At 57.3% G+C, this 18,344-nt stretch overlaps 3 protein-coding genes across 4 annotated transcripts; all 3 read right to left on the minus strand.

Annotated features, from left to right (window-relative positions):
- Positions 1-4: 4 nt before the first annotated feature.
- On the minus strand, positions 5-951 carry COX14 (cytochrome c oxidase assembly factor COX14). Its single transcript, XM_074807750.1, has 2 exons — positions 383-951; positions 5-295 (listed from the first exon to the last, which is right to left on the minus strand). The coding sequence occupies exon 2, from the start codon at positions 285-287 to the stop codon at positions 129-131; it is 159 nt and encodes a 52-aa protein (XP_074663851.1). The 5' UTR covers positions 288-295; positions 383-951; the 3' UTR covers positions 5-128.
- Positions 952-1,123: 172 nt separating this feature from the next.
- GPD1 (glycerol-3-phosphate dehydrogenase 1) lies at positions 1,124-7,544 on the minus strand. 2 transcript variants are annotated; one of them, XM_074807748.1, is made up of 9 exons: positions 7,469-7,544; positions 7,124-7,301; positions 6,400-6,540; positions 5,929-6,067; positions 4,925-5,037; positions 4,374-4,607; positions 4,086-4,192; positions 3,711-3,803; positions 1,124-2,057 (listed from the first exon to the last, which is right to left on the minus strand). In XM_074807748.1, the coding sequence occupies exons 1-9, from the start codon at positions 7,507-7,509 to the stop codon at positions 1,997-1,999; spliced, it is 1,107 nt and encodes a 368-aa protein (XP_074663849.1). In that variant the 5' UTR covers positions 7,510-7,544; the 3' UTR covers positions 1,124-1,996. The 2 variants fall into 2 exon arrangements, with proteins under 2 accessions (XP_074663849.1, XP_074663850.1); XM_074807749.1 differs by having other exon boundaries at positions 7,238-7,301; positions 7,469-7,542.
- A 906-nt stretch (positions 7,545-8,450) lies between these two features.
- On the minus strand, positions 8,451-15,901 carry SMARCD1 (SWI/SNF related BAF chromatin remodeling complex subunit D1). Its single transcript, XM_074807740.1, has 13 exons — positions 15,714-15,901; positions 15,400-15,587; positions 13,878-13,920; positions 13,659-13,781; positions 13,251-13,373; positions 12,644-12,760; positions 12,224-12,325; positions 11,979-12,140; positions 11,771-11,868; positions 11,221-11,356; positions 10,739-10,861; positions 10,388-10,489; positions 8,451-10,159 (listed from the first exon to the last, which is right to left on the minus strand). Exons 1-13 carry the CDS (start codon positions 15,879-15,881, stop codon positions 10,106-10,108), a joined length of 1,539 nt encoding a protein of 512 aa, XP_074663841.1. The 5' UTR covers positions 15,882-15,901; the 3' UTR covers positions 8,451-10,105.
- Positions 15,902-18,344: the final 2,443 nt, after the last annotated feature.

Below are 18,344 nucleotides of genomic sequence, written 5' to 3' on the forward strand. Positions count from 1 at the left end.
CTCGGGCCTTTTCACAGAGGTTTTATTTCGCTCCATCTCGCGGGGAGAGCCGGGGGGCGGTTTCCCTCGTAAGCTCTGCCCCTCCCCCCCCCCCAGCCGGGAAGCGCGGGGCCGGGTCGCAGGCGCCCTCAGCTCCCGGGGCCGGCCGCGGCCTGCCGCTCCCGGCGGCGCTGGAGGAGGCGGTAGGCGCGGACGCCGCACAGGTACCCGCCGTAGACCGTCAGCAGCATCATGGAGCCGGAGAAGGCCTTGTAGCCGAAGTCGGCCAGCTGCTTGCCGGACACCATGGCTGCGCCTGCAACACGAAGCGGCGGTGAGCGGGGCCGGAGCGCTCCCTCCCCCGCCCCACCCCCCCCGCCGCGATCCCCCCCCGCCCCCGTACCTGCGCCCTCGGGCTCCGGTGCCACCGGCGCGCGGTTCGGCTGCGCTTCCGGGAAAAGCCCCGCCCCGCCCGTCACGTGAGGCGGGGAAGGGGCGTGGCCGCCGCGCTGCCTGCTGGGAGCGGTAGTCCGCGGGGGGGGCGGGGTGCTGCGGCGCCCCCTGGCGGCGGGCGGGCGGCGCCGCTCGGTCACCTCCGGCGGCGCCTTCCCGCTCAGGGCCGCCCCGGGCCCGCTGCCCGCGCCCCCTGCTCTACCCGGCGCGGCCCCTGAACCCGCCTCTCTCTGTGGGGCCCTTCGGCGCCAGGCGCACCCCGGGGCACCCAGCGCGAGGCCGAGGCGCCCGCAGCCCTGAGGGGACCGTCCTCAGCTGCAGATGGAGCAAAGGCCGCGCCGGGGCCCACTCAGGCCCTCGGAGGCCTCGCGGCCCTTCCTGAGGGCCCAGCCTGCGCTCACAGCCGCGGAGCCTCCTTCCAGAGGACCTCGGGAGGCCGAGCTCCTCCAGAAGCTCCAGGGCAGCTAGAGCGCGGCGCGGTGCTCTCCTCCCCAAGCTCCTCGCTCGCATTTCGATCGTGCTGTCCTGGCACTGTGCTGCGCCCAGGGCTCTGTCAAGCCCTGAGGCCGCAGGAGCCTGGCAGCCCCCCTCTCCCATGTCCTTTCCCCAGGCTGCTGCACAGCAGCAGCTCCCAAGGCTGCCGAGTCCTGCGGTGCCTGGATGTGCTGAGGCTGCAGAACATAACTCCAAATGGCAAAGGGAAGACTTTTTATAGCTCATGAACTCCGGCGCTAGTGCAAGGCACGGGGTGTCGAAAAGCAAGAGGCTCGTGCACTGGCCACCCCCAGGTGAGACTTGGGACCTTCAGCAAACACTGGGAGGACTGGCAGGGACTCGGCCACTGCCAGCAGCACATAGTGTCAGAGGAACCCACATGAGGAGGGATGTACAAGGCAATTCCACGGCAGAGAAGCTAACAGCTAAATGTGAGTCTGAAAGACAATTCTGGATCCTGCTGCAGCTCCAGGCAGGTGCTGGCAAGAGTTTAGCAAGCCCAGGTGAGAGACTGCAATGTGTTGAGGGAGGAGACTCAGAGACCCTCTCTCCATTATGAGCCTCATGGTCGAACACTTGAGCTGGGATTCCTGAAGCAATTCAAGACAAAGGAAATAGAAGTTGTGCCAGCCCTGCGGGAACATGCTGGACTTCCTTTATCTTCCCTCCAACCTCAATAAAGTTCCTCATTAGAGGAAGCTGATGCTGGCTACTTTCCGTACGATAGCTCAGTTGAATTTAAAGGTCGTAGGGTGCCTAGTGAGAAAGCGTGTCTAATAAAAGGCACAGAAACAACTGCAGTGCCAGCAGATTAAATTCCCCTAGCAAGAGGCTGAGCGGAGGGCTAACAGTCCTGGAAAGGTCACTCAGTACGAGATGCATTTCAAAGAAAGACAGGGAGAGGGCAAGTCCAGGAAAAGCAGTTGGGAAGAGATGAATAAAACAACACAGCATGCCCCAAGAAGCCAAGACATCAGAGAAGGGGAGGCCTGGGGTAGATGAGGCACAGTGGGGTCCTGGCCTGGCTCCTGCAGGCCCCAGGTAGAAGAGTTTGGATTCTGTACCCAGTTCAGCATCGCAATCTCAGCCCTCTGCGGTCCTGCAGCCAACCCTTAACACTGGAACCACTGCTGAGAAAAGGCAAGTGGGACACTGTGTTATGTTGTGACTCAACAGTGACCTGCAGGGGCATTCTTGCTGTTTCTGGGACAGCACACAAGGGTGCAGAGCCAGGAGGGAACTGACAGTGCCCTGTTCTGCACTCAGCAAGGCCAGCAGGCACCAACCCAAAGACAACGATGCACCGGAGCCACAGAGCTAAGAGCGTGTCACCCCTCTCCTCGCCAAGTTTATTATTATTTTAAATGTTCATCAAGTACACTGCTAGTCAGAGACCCAGCGGCACTAGGACCTGAAAGGGAGGTGGACAGCAAGACCTGCAGCAGCTCTGGCCTGCCAGGGGTCAGTGAACCGCTGGACACGCTGGCCTGAGCAAACACGAGCGGAGTGAGCCAGCTTCAGAGCACCAGAGGGGCACGTGGCGCCCGGCCGGCCAAGGGGCAAGTTTCAAAGGCACAGCACGAGGTGCGAGACCTCTGTCCTCTCCTGCGATGTTGGAGGTCTCCTTGTACCTCCCGTGGATCACATGTCCCTTGCTGCCCCTTGTGCTGGCGGGCAGCTTCCAGCACCCTCACAGGAAGGGCAGCGGGCAAAGTAAGTGTGGAACCTGCTTTTCTCAGCTCCTCGAAAGCCACACATAGAAGCAAAGACTGGGCTAAGGCAGAGACTGGAGCAAGCCAGAGAGAAGGCACAAAGCTGCTGTGGATCATTCATCTAAAAGCAACATGACCCAACTGCTTTGTCGGGTTCACTGTCAAGGGTTACACAGCCTGCCAGCTGCTCAGAAAGACTTTGGGGCAGTTGGTCCCTGCAGTGCCAAAGCCAGCCAGAGGACAAACCCATAAGGGAAAAAGGCTGTCCAGGGGCAGTCAGGGGGCATTTAGCACAGGCAAATCTGTGACAAGAGGGGAATTCCCCAGGTGCAGGGGCCAGATTTGATTGAGAGAGAAAAAAAATCTAAATTAACAAGCTCTAAAGCCTCACTCTGGGGCTGCCCTCACACGCAAAGCATTGGCTGTACCGTTGGACAGGGGCAGGTGGTGGTGCCTGGGGAACAGCACACGACAGGGTGGCAAAGGTGCTGTTTTCTGTGCCAGTGCTTCTTGGAAAGAAGAGCGATTCTCAGCCCCTTTGGAAGTCCTGAGGAGCTTCAGTCACGCTGGTGGAGCCTGGCAGGGAGCTGGGCCTTCTCCACGAGACAGCTGAGCCCAAAGCAACAGCAGCGAGCAGGACAGGGCTGGCATCATGCAAAGTGGCTCCGCGGGGCTAAGAGCAAAGCTTCTCCTCCCAAGCAGCACCTCCTGCGCAGCGCGCATCGATCAAGGCAACCTGGCAGAGTCCCTCTGAGAGGTGAATCCATCACGGCGAGAGAAAGTGAAAGGAAGAGGACGCTCGGCATCGCTCAGGACAGACCCTAGACAGCAGCAGAAGCTTAAACGAGTCCTTCAAAGGGAGAGAGAGATCAGCAGGTGCCTCAGTGCAGGTGCCAGGCTCAGGCTGGCAGTGTCCAGGGCTGACAAAGGGAACCTCGGCCCTTCCAGCACTCTGCAAAGGCTCCCAGGAAATCCAGACTCCTTACAAAGCTGTAGCAGCAGAGCGAGTTGGTGCGGGCAGGAGCTCTCCGCTCGGCAGGATCGGTGGTTTCGCAGGCAGAGCCCACTTACATGTGCTCAGGGTGGTTCTGGAGACACTTGATGACATCAGTGACAGGTTTGCCCTCGTAGCAGATCTGATACACAGCTGTGAAGAGGGGGAACCTGTGGGTAGATGAACAAAGTCACCCCTTGCCCTGTCACCCCGACTGGCAGAGTCGCAGCACCTCAACTTCCTGCGACGTGAGGAGCAGCGGGCAGGAGCAGGCAGGACAGGGGCTCGGTGTCTCAGCCGACAGCCCGGTCCTGCCCAGCTGGTTTGATGTGGGCAGTGCAGAGACTGACCTGAACAGCAGGGACACTGAGGGTGGGTTTCCCCTCCCGCAGCTGCAGGAAAGGTCCCGACCCCACCCCGAAAGAGCAGACAGGAGAGATGACAGCACTCACTTATCCACCATGTTCTTGGTTTTAAGGATGCGATGCAGCTCAGCAGACGTCGGGGGACCCTGCACCTTCTGCCCGTTCAATATCTCCTTCTCCAGCTGCTCGATAGTCTGAAACAACCCAGCAGTGAGGGAGCTGGACCCTGCGACCCCACCTGCTGTTCCCTCCCTGGAGCCAGGCTGCGGCAGCAGGTGAGCACCCCCTCTACCGTGGTGCTAACTGGGTTCTCCTCCCTGCCTGCTCAGCAGGTCGATGCAGATACCGGCGTTGCCTGCTCCCCGCTCTGCTCACCTTCCCAGTCCGGGCAAAAGCCTCAGCCACCTTGCGGTTGCGGCCACCGTAGCAGGTGGTGATGAGATCAGCCACCCCGCAGCTCTCCAGGAAGGTGGAGGAGGCGACGGGGCCCTTACAGAAGAGTTTGGCAAAGGCGATCATCTCCATCAGTCCCAGACGGATGACGGCAGCCTTCGTGTTGTCTCCGTAGCCGAGCCCATCACAGAAACCAGCTCCTACAGCCACAACGTTCTGGAAAACAAGAGCAGCATGGAGGGGTCTGTTCCCAATGGAGCTCAGGGCTTTGCTGTGCCCACGACCTGCCTGTGTAACCCCAAGCGCAGGCTCCTGCCTGCCCCTGCCTATGCTCCAAGCAGCTGAAGAGGATGCACCTGCAGTTCCCTCCAAAGCCTGGCCCTTGACCCAACCATCTCAGCAAGCCACAGCGCAATATCCAGGGGGGTTCATTCCCCTGGCAGCCTCCTCCTCCCCAGAGCTCCCTGCAGAGCCCCTGAGAGCCGCAGCCCTGCTAACCAAGACCTGCAAACCCCAGCCAGTGGCTCACCCACCTTGAGAGCCCCACAGATCTCCACGGTGTCAGCGTCCTGCACCACCGTCACCCGGAAGTTGGGTGTCTGCATCAGCTCCTTCAGCGTCTGCCCGTGCTGTATGTTCTTGCAGCCTGATAAGACAAAGGGAGAAGATGATGGGGGAAGACCCTGAGGTAGGACCGTGCTGCTCTCCTGCAGCGAGAGGAACCTATTGCCCAACTGTTGGATGTTGCTAAACATTTGCAGGTTCACAAAGTGCCAACCACACATTGCCTGGCAGATAAGCAAGGTTCAACCCTGGAATTCCCAGAAGACAGGGATGATCCCTACTGCTGCATCAAGCAAGACAGAAGTGACGTGCCCAGTAGATGAAAGGCATTTTCAGAGGTTGCAAATCTGGGTTTGTTCTCCCTGATCCTGCAACATCCTGCGTGAGAGTGTTTCTGTGTGCTCATAGTGTTAGCACGCTCTGTTCATACCTCTCCAGCCTCTGCAGCCTCTTGCACAGCATGTTTGCTTTTGTTTAAAATACACTTTGAATCCTGTAACTTCTAACCCAGCAAACTGTTCTGTTGGTTTTGGCTGCTGCGCATGATTCACAGTGTGGAGGATGTTAGGAACAGTCACCAGCTAAACCTTCAGGCAGCCCTAGCTGGCAATAACACGAGATCCAGGTGAGCGTCCCTTGAAGCCCAAGGAAATGAAGGTAAGAACTCTACTTCCTAAAGGGTATCTTTACATCCACCCCTTTCATTTGCGCCAGGCAGACTGCCCGGTGCTCAGAGTCCGTGCTGGCAGGAGCTCTTAGACACACAACTCCGTTTTTAATGAAGCGAGCAATCGCATCGTAAACCCTGTGAGTGAGTTCATCCAGTTCCTACGGAGTCTCGCTGCCTCCGCAGGGAAAAAGGGCTGGCTCACCCTCGGCAGCAGTCGTTTAAGCTGCACCATGCTCACCCCTTTGCCTTTTCCTGCTCGTCAGAAACGAAGGCTGTTAATGAGGAGGGATGTTGGCTCCTTACCGATGGTTGTTTCACAGAACTTCTCTTCTGCCACTTCATTAGCAATGTTGGCGCCCATGAGGACGCTCATCTCTATTCCCAGTTTTTCATGGATAATGTCTGAGATCAGTCTCAGCCCATCTGGTCCTTCGTCCACCCCCTGCGAGACAACCAGGGACAGACATGAGCACCTGCCACCCTCCCGCCACCCCCACATCCCATCATTCCCTGTACTGCAACACTCCAAGTCATCCCCACAGCCCCCGCGGTGCTCAGCTGCACCCCACTCCTCACAGCACTTGAGATCCCCCCATGCCCTTACCCTTCTCCATCAATACTCCTCCAAATCCCCATGAAGACTCTGCCCCCACTTCCCACTCTCCCCACACCCCCCCATAATGCTGGAGCCCAGTTTCTGCTCCAGATCCCCAGGCTTCCCCTTGGCCCCGCACCCCGACGAGCTGCTCGAGGGCTCCCTCCTCCTGCTCACACCTTGATGAGCGACACCCCAACAGCATCTTTCTTCATGTGGCCCTTGAGCTGGTCGCAGACTTGGCTGATAAACTGGTGGGGCACCACGAACAGGAGGATGTCAGCCCCCGCGCAGGCTTTCAGCAGGTCTGGCTCTGCTACCTGAAGAGAGCGTGACTGTCAGCAGGGACTTGTGCCTGTAGTTGTGCGGTGATTGTGTCCCCGATGCAGGATGAGGGGAGCAGGGGCTTCCCTGTGGGGCTGGGGTGAAGGAAGGGCACAAAGTCGCTGCCCTGAGGTTCCCTTCCAGGGCTGGCAGGGGAGAGGGGCTGGAGCAGGGCACAACCATCCCGAGCTGGTCACACAGAAGCGCTGCGAAGAGCCGGGGTCCCTCCGGGGAGCTCAGCAGGGTCCTGCCGTGGGGCACAGGCCCCACGGGCTCTCTGTGTGCTGCCGCTGCCAGCACGGAGGCAGCCACGTGGCCTCAAGCCCAGTCTGTGGGATGCCAGAGCGGGGGCAAAGGTGGGCACGGAGAGCGGCCAGGGCTGCAGCTCGTCCAAGCGCAGATCAAGGTCACTGGGGGGGTGTAACCGAGGCCCATGCAGCTCGGTGCATCCCCTACCTCTGTGCACGCGGTGCCCAGCACACCGGGGCTCCAGCAGCTCCCAGCAGAGCTGCTGCCTCTCACCAGAGCCTGGCTCTCGGCACCGCACCTCGCGCTCAGCCGCTGCCGGGTCACACTCACCACGTTGGGGGGCAGCTTGTGCCCTGGCAGGTACTTGACGTTTTCGTGCTCCGTGTTGATGATGTCAGTGAGCCGCCGGCCGCCCACCTCCTCCTCCAGCACCCACATGCTCACCTGGTTCTCGAAGGTGCTCAGCCGTGCCGCGTTGCTGCCGGCGATCTTGGCGATGGCCGAGCCCCTGCGTGGGCAGAGCAGAGCAGTGGCCGTGGGCACCGAGGTGCACCGGGTCACTGGGGGTCCTGGCGAAATGGGGAGGGCTCACGCTGGCTCCCGTGGGGCACCGGGGAGGTCGGGGCTCGCGCCGTGCCCCGAGAGGGACCGGGGTGCCCGGTGGCAGGTGCTCACCAGTTGCCGGAGCCCACGACGCAGACTTTCTTGCCACCCATGGTGCGGGGAGCCGGGGCACTGCGCAGCGCTGAGCCCGCCGCTGCTATTTCAAGGCCAGTGGGAGCAGGGGCGGCCCCGGCCCGCCCCCGTCGCCGTCCCCACCTCCGGGGGAACCGGGCACCGTGCCCCGGGGCAGCGGAGCTGCCGCTCTCCCGGGCACAGGCGGTGCCTGCGGCTCGGGGGCTCCGTGGAGCAAATGGGAAATGGCTCAGATCCCAGATCGCAGCAGGACGGGGAGGTGTGACTGCCCAGCCCTGCTCCCCCTTTCCCTGCATACATTTTATTCTCCCCCTCTCCCCAAGCGCCGTTTCCCCCCCAGGTTAAGAAATATGAACCATGTGGTTTAGCGCCAGGGCCCAGCCCCTGCCCTGACCCCACCGCCGCAAGCAGCAGCTCTGCCTGACCTGGGGCAGAGAGCAGCTCCCTCCCCGGGACAAGGGCTCTCAGGTTTTCTGCAAAGCATTCCATTTCTCCTTCCATAGACACGGCCAGGTGGAGGGGGTAACGTCCCTTTTGCAGAGCTGCAAACCCTTGCACGTAAACTTTAAGTTTCCTCAAAATTGTGCCGGACTCCCACGGGGCTTGTAACAGGCTGTCACAATTCTGCGAGGCAGCAAAGTGTGGAAATGGGGCTGTCTAGATTTTATTAGCAGCTCGGCCACTAGATTTCCAGTTTTGCTCAAGTTACTTCTCTTATTTACCACAAATGCACTTTGCAAAGGCTCAGCAAACTCTGCAAGCCAGGAGATCCTTACATGAAAGGCTCTCTATAAAAGGCCAAAATATGAAGAACATTTTCTCCCCCGTCTCTTTAACCCAGTTGGCTTTGTTAAAAAAAAAAAAAAAAGAAGTAGAGATAACCCTATCCCTTCCCAGGCGAGTAAATGAAGGCAGCTGCTGAGAGAAAGCCTGCTGTCAGCACAGAAGGAGGGAGGACAGCTTCCTTCACAGGAGGCTTTTATTAAAACTGGGTGACGTCTACAAGGATACAGTACAAAAAAAAAATTTTGGTCCATGGAAAAAACCGTAATACTCAGTTAAGAAAAGCAGTTATTCTGCAACAGCTATGTTTGCCTACGCAGTACTCAGCATCCTTCACGTGTGATTACCCTGAGGAGTCAGTGGGCTGCTTCATCAGCACCAAGACCTTCACCCCAGTACCACAGAGGAGCCATTTCCTAAGGGGGGGAAGGAGAAGGGAAGTCGAGAGTCTATTACTCACAGACATGTAGTAACACAGACACAAGGAGTAGGGCCACCCAGGCTCCCAAATTCATAGCAACTTTCCCAACCACACCAAAGCCAGGTGTGGGGATGTGGGGGGTTCGTCAGTAACATGTTTTTGCAGCTATTCCAAGAGAATATGACCAACTTTCAAGTCCATTTGCATTACAGTCCCGAGCAGAAATACTGAGAGCCAGGTTAAGAGAAACCATTCTCTTACACCTGACCACTAGTTCACTAGTACTAGTATTCCATGAGGAGGCATCTGGGCCGCTACTCCCCACAGTAGAGAAAATCTACTTGTACGTTCCTGAACCATGCCAGGCCTTATGGCAGCCCCAGAACCTAAAAATTGACTAAAAACCACAGGAGCTTCAGTGTGGAAACACCTGCTAACACACATATGCTTGGAGCAGCATCCAGCCCCAAGACTGTCCCGTACACCCTCAGACCCACACGAAGGAGGCTCCGGTCCCCCCAGGAAGTGACACAGGATAACTGTCCCAAAGGAATGAGCCTACACCTCTGCGCCCTGGCACAATTCCACCAGGCAGCTGCTGAAGCCCCTCTCCCTGGCACAGGGCAAGGGAGCAGCCTGACGGCGTGCCGGAACCCCGAGTGTAGGGCTTCTGAAGCGCAGAGGAGTCTCAATGCTGCCACATCCCTGCAGTTAAGCCAGCGCCTCCTCTCCCCTGTGATCCCGGCCTAGGACAGTCTGTCAAAGAACACGAAGGGAATGGGGCAGGGAAAAAGGGACGAGGGAAGAAGCAATTCTCTACATAGTCCAGTAACTTCCTCGAGGAGGAGAGTGACCTGTGAGGCAGCCCAGTGCAGCAGCACCCTCCAAGCGAGGGAGGAAGGGCAGGGAGGTATGTCAGCTCACGGCATCCTGCCCGCTACGGCTCCTGGCACCTTGCTGTAGTACACGGCAGGGAAGAGACCGGCCACAGAACTCCCGCCTCACGGCAGACCCGGGCTCCCCAGACCCAGGTCTTGTGTGCGCCACAACTAGATGCTAGTTGGGGAGGAACGGGCTGTGGTTTCTGAACTTGAGAAAGGCTCCAAGTCAGCAGTCGTACTGGCTACTGGGGACACTACGGGCAGTGCGGAGTCAAGGGGAGGCTCTCGGAAGCCTTGGGACTGACAAGGCAACAGTCAGGAAGAAAACCAGGTAGAAATGTGTGCTCGTTGGAGCCCGTCTGCTTGCCACACCCCAGAAGACCCCAGGTGTCCTGGAGCTGCCCCAGCAGGGACAATGCCAGGATGGGTAATGATGCGGGCCTCGCTGCCGGCGTGGGGTTCTGTGAGCTTTAACAGCTCTGTCTCCACAAACAGCTGTGATGCCTTCTGGCCGGGGAGGAGCGGAGCGGCCTATGTGTTACGGATCCCCAGGGCCTGCTCCAGTTCCTGCCGTCTTTGCTGCACCTGCAAGAGAAGCCGGAGTCGCAGCATTAACATACTCTGATGGTGCAGCACCACGGTGTCTGAGTAACACGGGAAAAGGGTGAACTCAGCTGGGACCAGGACGCATCAGCGGTGTCTGCGAGAGGAGCTTAGTGCTGCCACCTCCCACCGGCAGCCTCTGCCCCCAAGGAGCGACAGGTGCTCCGAGCCACCGGGTACAGGGCAGGGCCCCTGCTCGGGGACACTCACCTTGGAGTAGAAGTATCTGCACACAGCTTCCTGAGCCCACGGCTGGAAGTAGAACTCAGCTCTACGCTCCTCTTCAGGATTCCCAACGACATCGGTCATTGTCTGCAGAGCACAAAGGACAAAACAGTTCAGGGAGTGCAAAAGCTCTGGCTGTGCTGAGCAAACCCCCACCCCCTCCCCTCTCCTCAAAGAAATTTCAGTACAATCAGGTCAGGTTCTTACGCTTGACTCCAATTCTAGTCTTGCTTTCTGAGCAGGAAATTGCCTCTCTCTCTCTCTCTCTGTGGGAGCTGGTTATAATGAGGGGAGCGTGTGACTGGATCCACCTTCCACACAAGTCAAAGCTTTTACCTTTAAATCCCGGCACTGGGACTGTAGCCAGTCGTTGATGAAGCCCTGAGGATCTCGGGCAAAGCTCAGCATGAACTCACGCTGGGTCTTCAGCTGGTTAATTGTCTCTATTGTTTCATGAATCTGAAGGAGAGAAGCACAGCAACTAAAGTGCTGAGTAGGGGAAAGAGTCAGACAGAAACATCAGGACACCCAACACATGAAGGCAAATTCTTAGACTCCCTGGTTGACTTAGACCATCAGACAGGATTTTGAATTCCCAATTTCCTGTTCTAATTATTACCAATTTTCCCACTGACCATTTGCTTTAAAACTACGCTTCCAGGTAAAGCCATCTCTTTGTAAGCACGGCTTACCCCACTCCAGCTTCCAAACGCACAACTGAGCAACACTGAACTCCTGGCCTGTTCCGGGCTCACCCACTCCAGAGGCACAATCCTACCCTGCCAGGAGGAGGGCAGACCTGCAGGAGCTCTTCCTACCTTGTTATCCAGAGCAGCAATTTCCTGTTGACTGGCTGTGGATAGCAGAAAGGAATTCATCTGAGTTTTCAAGGTATCATCCACCTCCACATCAATGTCATAGCAAGCTGTTTTCTTCTGGTCATTTGGGTCGACACTAGGGGCAAACACAAGGCGCCGAAATAAGTGAGTAGCTCAAGAAAGCACCAAATTGTAGCTCCTCGAGGATGCAGGCAGGGACAAGCCACACTAGCGTTAGCTTCAGTGCTAACACCAAGCAGCAAAGCTCCGTTGATGGCTTTGCGGCACAAGGACCAAGTGATTGTTCCAAGCAGCTTTCTGTCTACAAAAGTGTAACGCAAAGGATGGCACGAACACGGGAAGTGCCCTGTGGAAAAGAGGGATGTGGTAAACGAAAAGAGGTGGCTGTTCTCATGCCAAAAAACAATGACAGGCAACACGGGAACTGCTGCTGAGAATCAGAACGTATTACACCATCTTCCTGGGCCAGCCTCATCCATCCCTTCCACTCTTCTTCCCAGAAATAGGAAGCCAAGTGGACCAGCCTCACCTGATCACATGATTAATGATGATTGGTTCTGGGGGCATAAGCAACGCGTGAAGTCTTTGCGGGATTTCAGAGAACTTCATCCGCTGAGATTCAAATATCTGTGACAGAAACACAGGGCTAAGGAAAGGAAGGGCAGCTCAGCACCAGCGATCGCTGACTGCTGACAAAGAAAAGCTGAAACAGTCGCCTGTTCCAGCCACACGTTTACCTGCTGGAGGTATTTGTCACAGATGACGTACTCCCGCTCGTGGGGGTCCTGGAGCTTGTGGGTCTTGATATATTGCCACAGCGCCTGGATGATCACGGGACGGGTCTGAGTGTGGATCCCCAGGAGACGAGCCAAGCGGGGATCCAATTTGAACTGGGGAGGCTGAGACAAAAAGCACAGAAAGGTGAGATGGGCACAGACACAGCTACCACTGCTCGCCCGGCAATTTACTCCCACCATCTCACCTGGTAATCCAGCATCAGAAGGACAGTACAGCGCACATTTACATCTCCCGGCCTCTTCACCTGGAAGCCATCTGTCTCCTGAGTTGTGGCAGTCCTGTGCCACTGCAACAGGAGAGGACATTTAGAAGCACCCCCATACTCAGTTCCCTTTGCTCCTGCTGCTTGGCTGCCAGTAAATCCCACCCACCTAGAAAAAGTTCACCTTATTCCCACTTACAGCCTGAAACAAGAGTTGATATGTTTGTTCAGACCCCCAGCAAGTCAGAGAAAAAGCTCAGGTAAGAATTCAAGAGCTCCTGGCTCCCAGCCACTTGTTCAAGCCTTAAGTATCCCCACCTCTCAAGTTACAAGTGATACACAAGCCCTGTCTGCTGAAACACCAACCCATTTTCAGAGGTAACACAGCAAAAAGAAGCTCACCTCTACTAGGTGATTGTCAGGGCCATACAGGTCTTTATCAAGTTCAATGACCAGAGATTTAAAGAAGGATGAGAACTTTCTTTTCTGCTTGGTGGCATCATATTTGGACAAAGCAGACTGCAAGCAACACAGGAAGGAAAAGTGTTAGGACAGCAAGTCTCAGCACTCAAGCAAAGCCACCGTGCATGACAGCGTTCCTTTAAGTTCTGAACACCTAAATTCACCAATGTGTGCTTGAAAATCAAGTTCCAAGTCAGAGAGTGAAAGACTGGAGTTAAAAGATGAGCTTGCAGGAATTAAATCACTCAGCAATTGCATACAGCGCAAGTGCCCTGGTTCTCAGAGCCAGGGTACACGAGTGCCACTGCTCTGCTCTCACCATTCACTCTTATAGCTATAGGAACTGTGTATAACTCATGTCCTGCCGTGGGGTTACCCATCGGTCTCCAAGTTGGGCTCTCGGTCTCGTCACCATCAGACTCCTTGGAAAACAGAGATGAAGGAGGATATCAAGCCCCTAGCTACGCTCTCAGACATTAAAAAACTGGTTTAATTGCCAATTCCAGATCCATAAAGTCACCTTTGTGGTTGGTTATTTCACACTTACGTCTTCCAGCAGCCGTCCTTCCACCCGAAGCTCCCAGGAGGCGACTGTTCCTTCACCATCCTCTGCATCCGACTTGGCTGGATTGAAGGTATTGGAGATAAAAATACGTAGCTTTCGTTTTTGCTAAGAGAAAAAGCATCGTCTCCGTGTTAATTCTGAAATAAATGGCTGACTACCTTGCTGTGTTCTGCTAAAACTAAGCTTAATGTTTTTAGCTGCCTCTCTCAGGGCAGGCAGCAAGGAAAGAGGCACTTCTGGTTCCACTCCTTGGCTACGTCTGGAGCATTCAGATTCCTGACAGGCCACGCTCAGAGCAACACGACCCAGGCGTCAGCGCCCTCCTGCCATCTTAACTAAAGTAAGAGCCTCCAAACCTTGTGTCTGATAATGAACGCAGCCTTCCCTTACCTTAATGGGGCGCTTCAAAGCCTCCTGGATATCCAAGCGTTTCCTCATGATCGTCTGGTCCAATTTCCTTTCAAAGGCCAGCAAGTCCATATAGGCCTGAGACTCGGGTACGAGTTCACGAATCTGCAGCCAATCAAGAATGCAAATCACCCTCAGCTCCCCCACACTTCTTCAGTTTACTTCGTATCAGCCCAGGCTGCACCTGCACATGCCACTCACCCTCTGAGGTAGAATTTTGTCAGCCATCTTCTTCTTTTTAGCGCTGTTAAGGAAGAAGATGCACACACAGGCATTAACACGGCAACCGCCTCCTGCAAATTAACTGCAGGCATTCACGACGGGAGCAAGACGACGGCTTATTCTCTGGCTTAGTACTTAGCCTGGATGCCTGTCTCGGGCCCAGGCTCTCATTTTCAGAGACACTTATCGTTACCATCAGCACAGTCAGGCTCTTTATTCCCCACAGCCCCTACCAGGCCGCCAGCGCTGCAGAGCTGACAAACCCTGCAGCAGTGTGACTAACTGATTACCTGAACGTTTCACATCCCCTACGAGAGCTTACAAAGCAGGGTTAAGTCAAGTTGGAAAGGGCGTACTGAGATAATGCCTAACCAGAGTGACTCTACCCTCAATTAGCTTTAGATTGACTTTTCTAGGAGACACATTTTAAATCACGGGATGAATTACCAGTGTTACTGACACATCACATTATACTGCCAGAAATGTAACATAAACTTGCTCTTGTCCAGCAGCTCCACGTTATTCTTTTATCTGCTGGAAGCCCCCCTCTCCCAGAGGAGCTGCACAGGAAAGCTGCTGTCCCTTTCAGCCACCCAATGAGAAGCCGCCATGAAAATCACAAACTCATAGAATGGTTTGGGTTGGAAAGGACCTTAAAGATCATCCAGTTCCACCCCCATGCCCCAGGCAGGGCACCTTCCACTAGCCCAGGTTGCCCAAAGCCATGTCCAACCTGGCCTTGAACCCTTCCAGGGAGGGGGCAGCCACAGCTTCTCTGGGCAACTTGTGCCAGGGCCTCCCCACCCTCACAGGGAAGAATTTCTTCCTTATATCTAACCTAAATCCACTCCCTGTCAGTTTAAAACTGTTACCCCTCGTCCTATCCCTACACCCCCGATAAAGAATCCCTCCTCAGCTTTCCTGTAGCCCCTTTCAGTCCTGGGAGCCCCTCTAAGGTCTCCCCGGAGCCTTCTCTTCTCCAGCTGAACCCCCCAACTCCCTCAGCCTGTCCTCACAGGGGGGTGCTCCAGCCCCCCGAGCATCCTCGTGGCCTCCTCTGGCCCCGCTCGAGCAGGTCCGTGTCCTTCTGATGTTGGTGCCCCCAGAGCTGGACCCAGCACTGCAGAGGGGTCTCCCGAGAGCGGAGCAGAGGGGGGAATCCCCCCCTCGCCCTGCTGCCCACACTGCTCTCGATGCGGCCCAAGCCCAGCACGAAGGCAGAGTGCCCCGGCCAAGCGGAACAGAAAAGCTTTGTGCCGCTAAGCACAGCCGGACGATGACACCAACCCAGTGCCCGACGCTCCCTGCCGCGCCCGGCACACTCCCCGTTTCGGCGAGAGCTCACCGCTTACTCTCCAATTTCGGGGGTGCCTGCCCACACCCCCAAACCCCACCTCTCCCCGTAGAGCCTTTGGGAAGAGAGGCAGCACATTTGTGCCCCGGCCTGGGAGGGATGTCCCCTTGCCCGGGGACGTCGTTGCCCGGGGACACCGGCCCTTACTTGTGATTGCGGTTGGGCACGGCCTGCGGTTGCACCTGCTGGAGCTGCTGCGGCGCCGGCCTCTTGCGGGCCTGGTCCAGGCTGGCCTGCGCCATCCCGGGCCGCACCGCCGGGCTCCCGCCGTAACCGGGCGGCCCCATGGAAGGGCCCTGTGGCGCCAGCCGGCTGCCCGGTAACATTCCGGGGCGCTGCGGAGAGAAGAAAACGGGTCCAGTGTCCGCCGAGAGGGACCGTCCCCGCCGCCCCCGCTCCCTCCCGCCCCGCCCCGCGCAGCGCCGGTCCGCGCGCCCCCGCCGGCCCCTCCCCCGCCTCACCGGGTAGGCGGCTCCCGGCAGCGGCGAGCGGTACAGGCCCTGTCCCGGAGCCGGGCCCATGCGCACCGGTCCGCCCGGCGTGCCCGGTCCCAGCGCACCGGCTCCGGCAGCGGCCCCACCGCCGCCGCCGCTGGGAGTCACCGACTGGAAGCCCGCCCGCGCCGCCATCTTCTCCAGCACAAAGGGGAGCAGGCCGGAACCGGAAGTCCGTCATAGAGAGCGCGCGCGGGGGCGCGCTAGAGAGGCGCCGCCCGCAACGCCGCCCTCTGCTGGCTGGAGGCCCCCCCTGGGGGCGGGCGCGGGGCCGGGTCCTGAGGGGCGCTGGGGCCGTGGGGGTGTGTGGGGGGGTGCGGGGTCCTGGGGCTCTGTGGGAGGGGGCAGGGTCCTGGGGGGTCAGGGAAGGGTATAGGGTCCATGGGGGTGGCTCTTGGGGGCAATGTTTGTGGGGGAGTTGCAAGGGCCATGGGGGTAGGAGGAGCAGGGTGGGAGAGGCTGAGTGCTGGGGGCTCCCATCTCTGCACAAAACAACCTGGAAGAGAATTTGCAGGGCCTTGAATCCTTACGCTGGCAGCCATCGAGCTCAGGGACCCATCTACCTACCCCCGCTGACATCGCACTCGTTCTGAGCTCTCCTGTGATAATTTAGCCCGGCTGATTCCCACTGTGGCCGTCAGAGCTACTGCACAGGAGTTACGTTCAGAGCAGCCCTGGAGTTGAGGAGGGTTGGGGTGCTGCTGATCTCATGCTTGCCAGGCCATAACTGTAGCGCTTGCTCTGATAAATACGTGCCTGTTGCAGGAGATGCTGGTCCTGAAGCCTCCCTTGCTCTGGGATGTGCTCGGAGGAACGTGCCTTTGCCTGCCCCGGGGATGGAGGACTCCAACACGCAGACATGGCAGTGGCAGCTCTCACCAGGACTGCCACCCTTAATGTCTTGAGAAGTGAGCTTATGGGGGCATAAATGCACAGGCAGTTTGTTCAGGTTTAGGCTGAGCACCCAGGAACAGGATTCCTATCTCCCTTGACAGTGACTTGGGTTGCTACGGAAAACATGATGTTAGAATTAAAGGCCACTTTCTGCAAGTATTAGCATTAAGTTCTCTATTCCTTGGAGCACTTATCCTTGTGGTTGCTCAGAGAGAAAAGGGACACAAATTCAGCCAGCATTAATCTATGAAGAAAAGCCAAGCGAGCAGTCACACCACAAGTATGTATTAAGCAATTAATGATAATCATGGGTCATTTTGGAGGCTGGCCTGTACAGTGAGTGGCATTGTTGGCTGAGTGAAGAAGTGGGGATGCCGTGGCACCTTTTCTACCAGGTACGGCATTTCCTGTCCTCAGTGAAAATGTGAAGCTTTGAGCACAGCCATTAACTGTTGCCTCAGCATTCATGTGTCCGTGCAGTTAATTTAATGCCACCTCCGACAGGCTTGGCGCCCAGCAGCCTTATGAAATATTCATGAGGAGGAAAAGCAGTGGAACTTATCTGCTCTGTATTGTTCAGATGCAACTTTGACTGAGACTTAAAGCCTGGCAGGAGCCTTTGGGGCAGGCTGGAAAGCTGCCTGGCTCTCCTGGGAGGGACATGCGGAGCGAGGCGGGGTGAGAGTGAAGGAAAGCAAGGGCTAACCCGAGAAACGGCGAGAGGGAAGTGGCAGTCGGAGCGCTGCTCAGCCTGGCACAGGGAGCAGGGGAGCTGCAGGGTCCTGAGAGACCCCCCCCCACTGCATGAGCTGAGCTGGGAGCGACCCCAGCCCTCTGTCCCCAGGGGTGCTCTCTGTCCGCTGATATTAGCTGCCTTTTGTAAGAAACACAAGGAGAAAATAACCCTGGCTTCCTTGGCTCAGTGTCTCCTTACGCTTGTCCTTTCTTCTGCCCTGAGGGTTCGGTTGCTTTACTCCTCCCAGTGGAAATGGTTTGCGAAACGCTACCCCGTGCACCTTCATTTTACTGCACCTGCTGGCACAAGGCAGCTCCTCTGAAACCTTCTTCCCCAACCAGTATGGCTCTGGCTCCAGGCAGCCGAACAGCATCCAGGACTGTGTAATTATATCCCAGCGCCTGTTTCTGCTGGCAGCTTTAGCAGCGAGCGAGTGGTAACCAGGAATTATTGCCAGGGAGGAGAAGAGGTGATGCTATCTCTGCCGTGGTTATGTGCGCATTGCATGATTAATCCTTGCTCTGTAGGGTTTCAGCAGCCACACAATCCGTGAGGTAAACACAGCAGCGTGCAGGCAGGTGCTTCCCAGCATCTCAGGCCTAGGTGTGTCACACCCCATCCTCGTGCAGATCGTCAGGGACGCTTCCCGTGAAATGTAATTAACTCCTTGTCTTGTGCACAGCCCGAGTCTCGCACCACCGAGTGACGGAGGTGGCTGCACACGCGCTGCCTGTGCCGCACACCTCGCGGGCTGCCAGCCCCATGCCCGTGACCCGCCGTAATCCCAACCCGGCCGAAGCTCCCCGGCCCGCGCGCGCTGTCTGCGACGTTCTGAGGCTGCACGTCGGAGCCTGGAGCCTGCAAACGTGCGGCTTTTCTGCTCCGTATCCGAGAGCTGCTGGCGTCGGTGTCCTGCCAGGCTCCCTGCGTCGGCTGCGCTGCCCTTGGGCTCCAGGCACCTCCGTTCC

This window comes from Strix aluco, chromosome 27 (assembly GCF_031877795.1).
Source record: "Strix aluco isolate bStrAlu1 chromosome 27, bStrAlu1.hap1, whole genome shotgun sequence".
In the NCBI taxonomy this organism is placed as follows: Eukaryota; Metazoa; Chordata; class Aves; order Strigiformes; family Strigidae; genus Strix; species Strix aluco.

What these genes read in the sequence shown, in the direction of transcription:
- COX14 (XM_074807750.1), bottom strand. Translation starts at nt 287, where the DNA reads ATGGTGTCCGGCAAGCAGCTGGCCGACTTCGGCTACAAGGCCTTCTCC.
- GPD1 (XM_074807748.1), bottom strand. Translation starts at nt 7,509, where the DNA reads ATGGGTGGCAAGAAAGTCTGCGTCGTGGGCTCCGGCAACTG. An exon ending in GTCGTGGGCTCCGGCAACTG is followed by an intron (nt 7,302 to 7,468) that starts GTGAGCACCTGC and finishes CTGCCCACGCAG; the next exon opens with GGGCTCGGCCATCGCCAAGA. An exon ending in AGATCTGTGGGGCTCTCAAG is followed by an intron (nt 4,608 to 4,924) that starts GTGGGTGAGCCA and finishes CTTGTTTTCCAG; the next exon opens with AACGTTGTGGCTGTAGGAGC.
- SMARCD1 (XM_074807740.1), bottom strand. Translation starts at nt 15,881, where the DNA reads ATGGCGGCGCGGGCGGGCTTCCAGTCGGTGACTCCCAGCGGCGGCGGC. An exon ending in TTGCTGCTCTGGATAACAAG is followed by an intron (nt 10,862 to 11,220) that starts GTAGGAAGAGCT and finishes TCTCTCCTTCAG; the next exon opens with ATTCATGAAACAATAGAGAC. An exon ending in GCAGATACTTCTACTCCAAG is followed by an intron (nt 10,160 to 10,387) that starts GTGAGTGTCCCC and finishes CTTCTCTTGCAG; the next exon opens with GTGCAGCAAAGACGGCAGGA.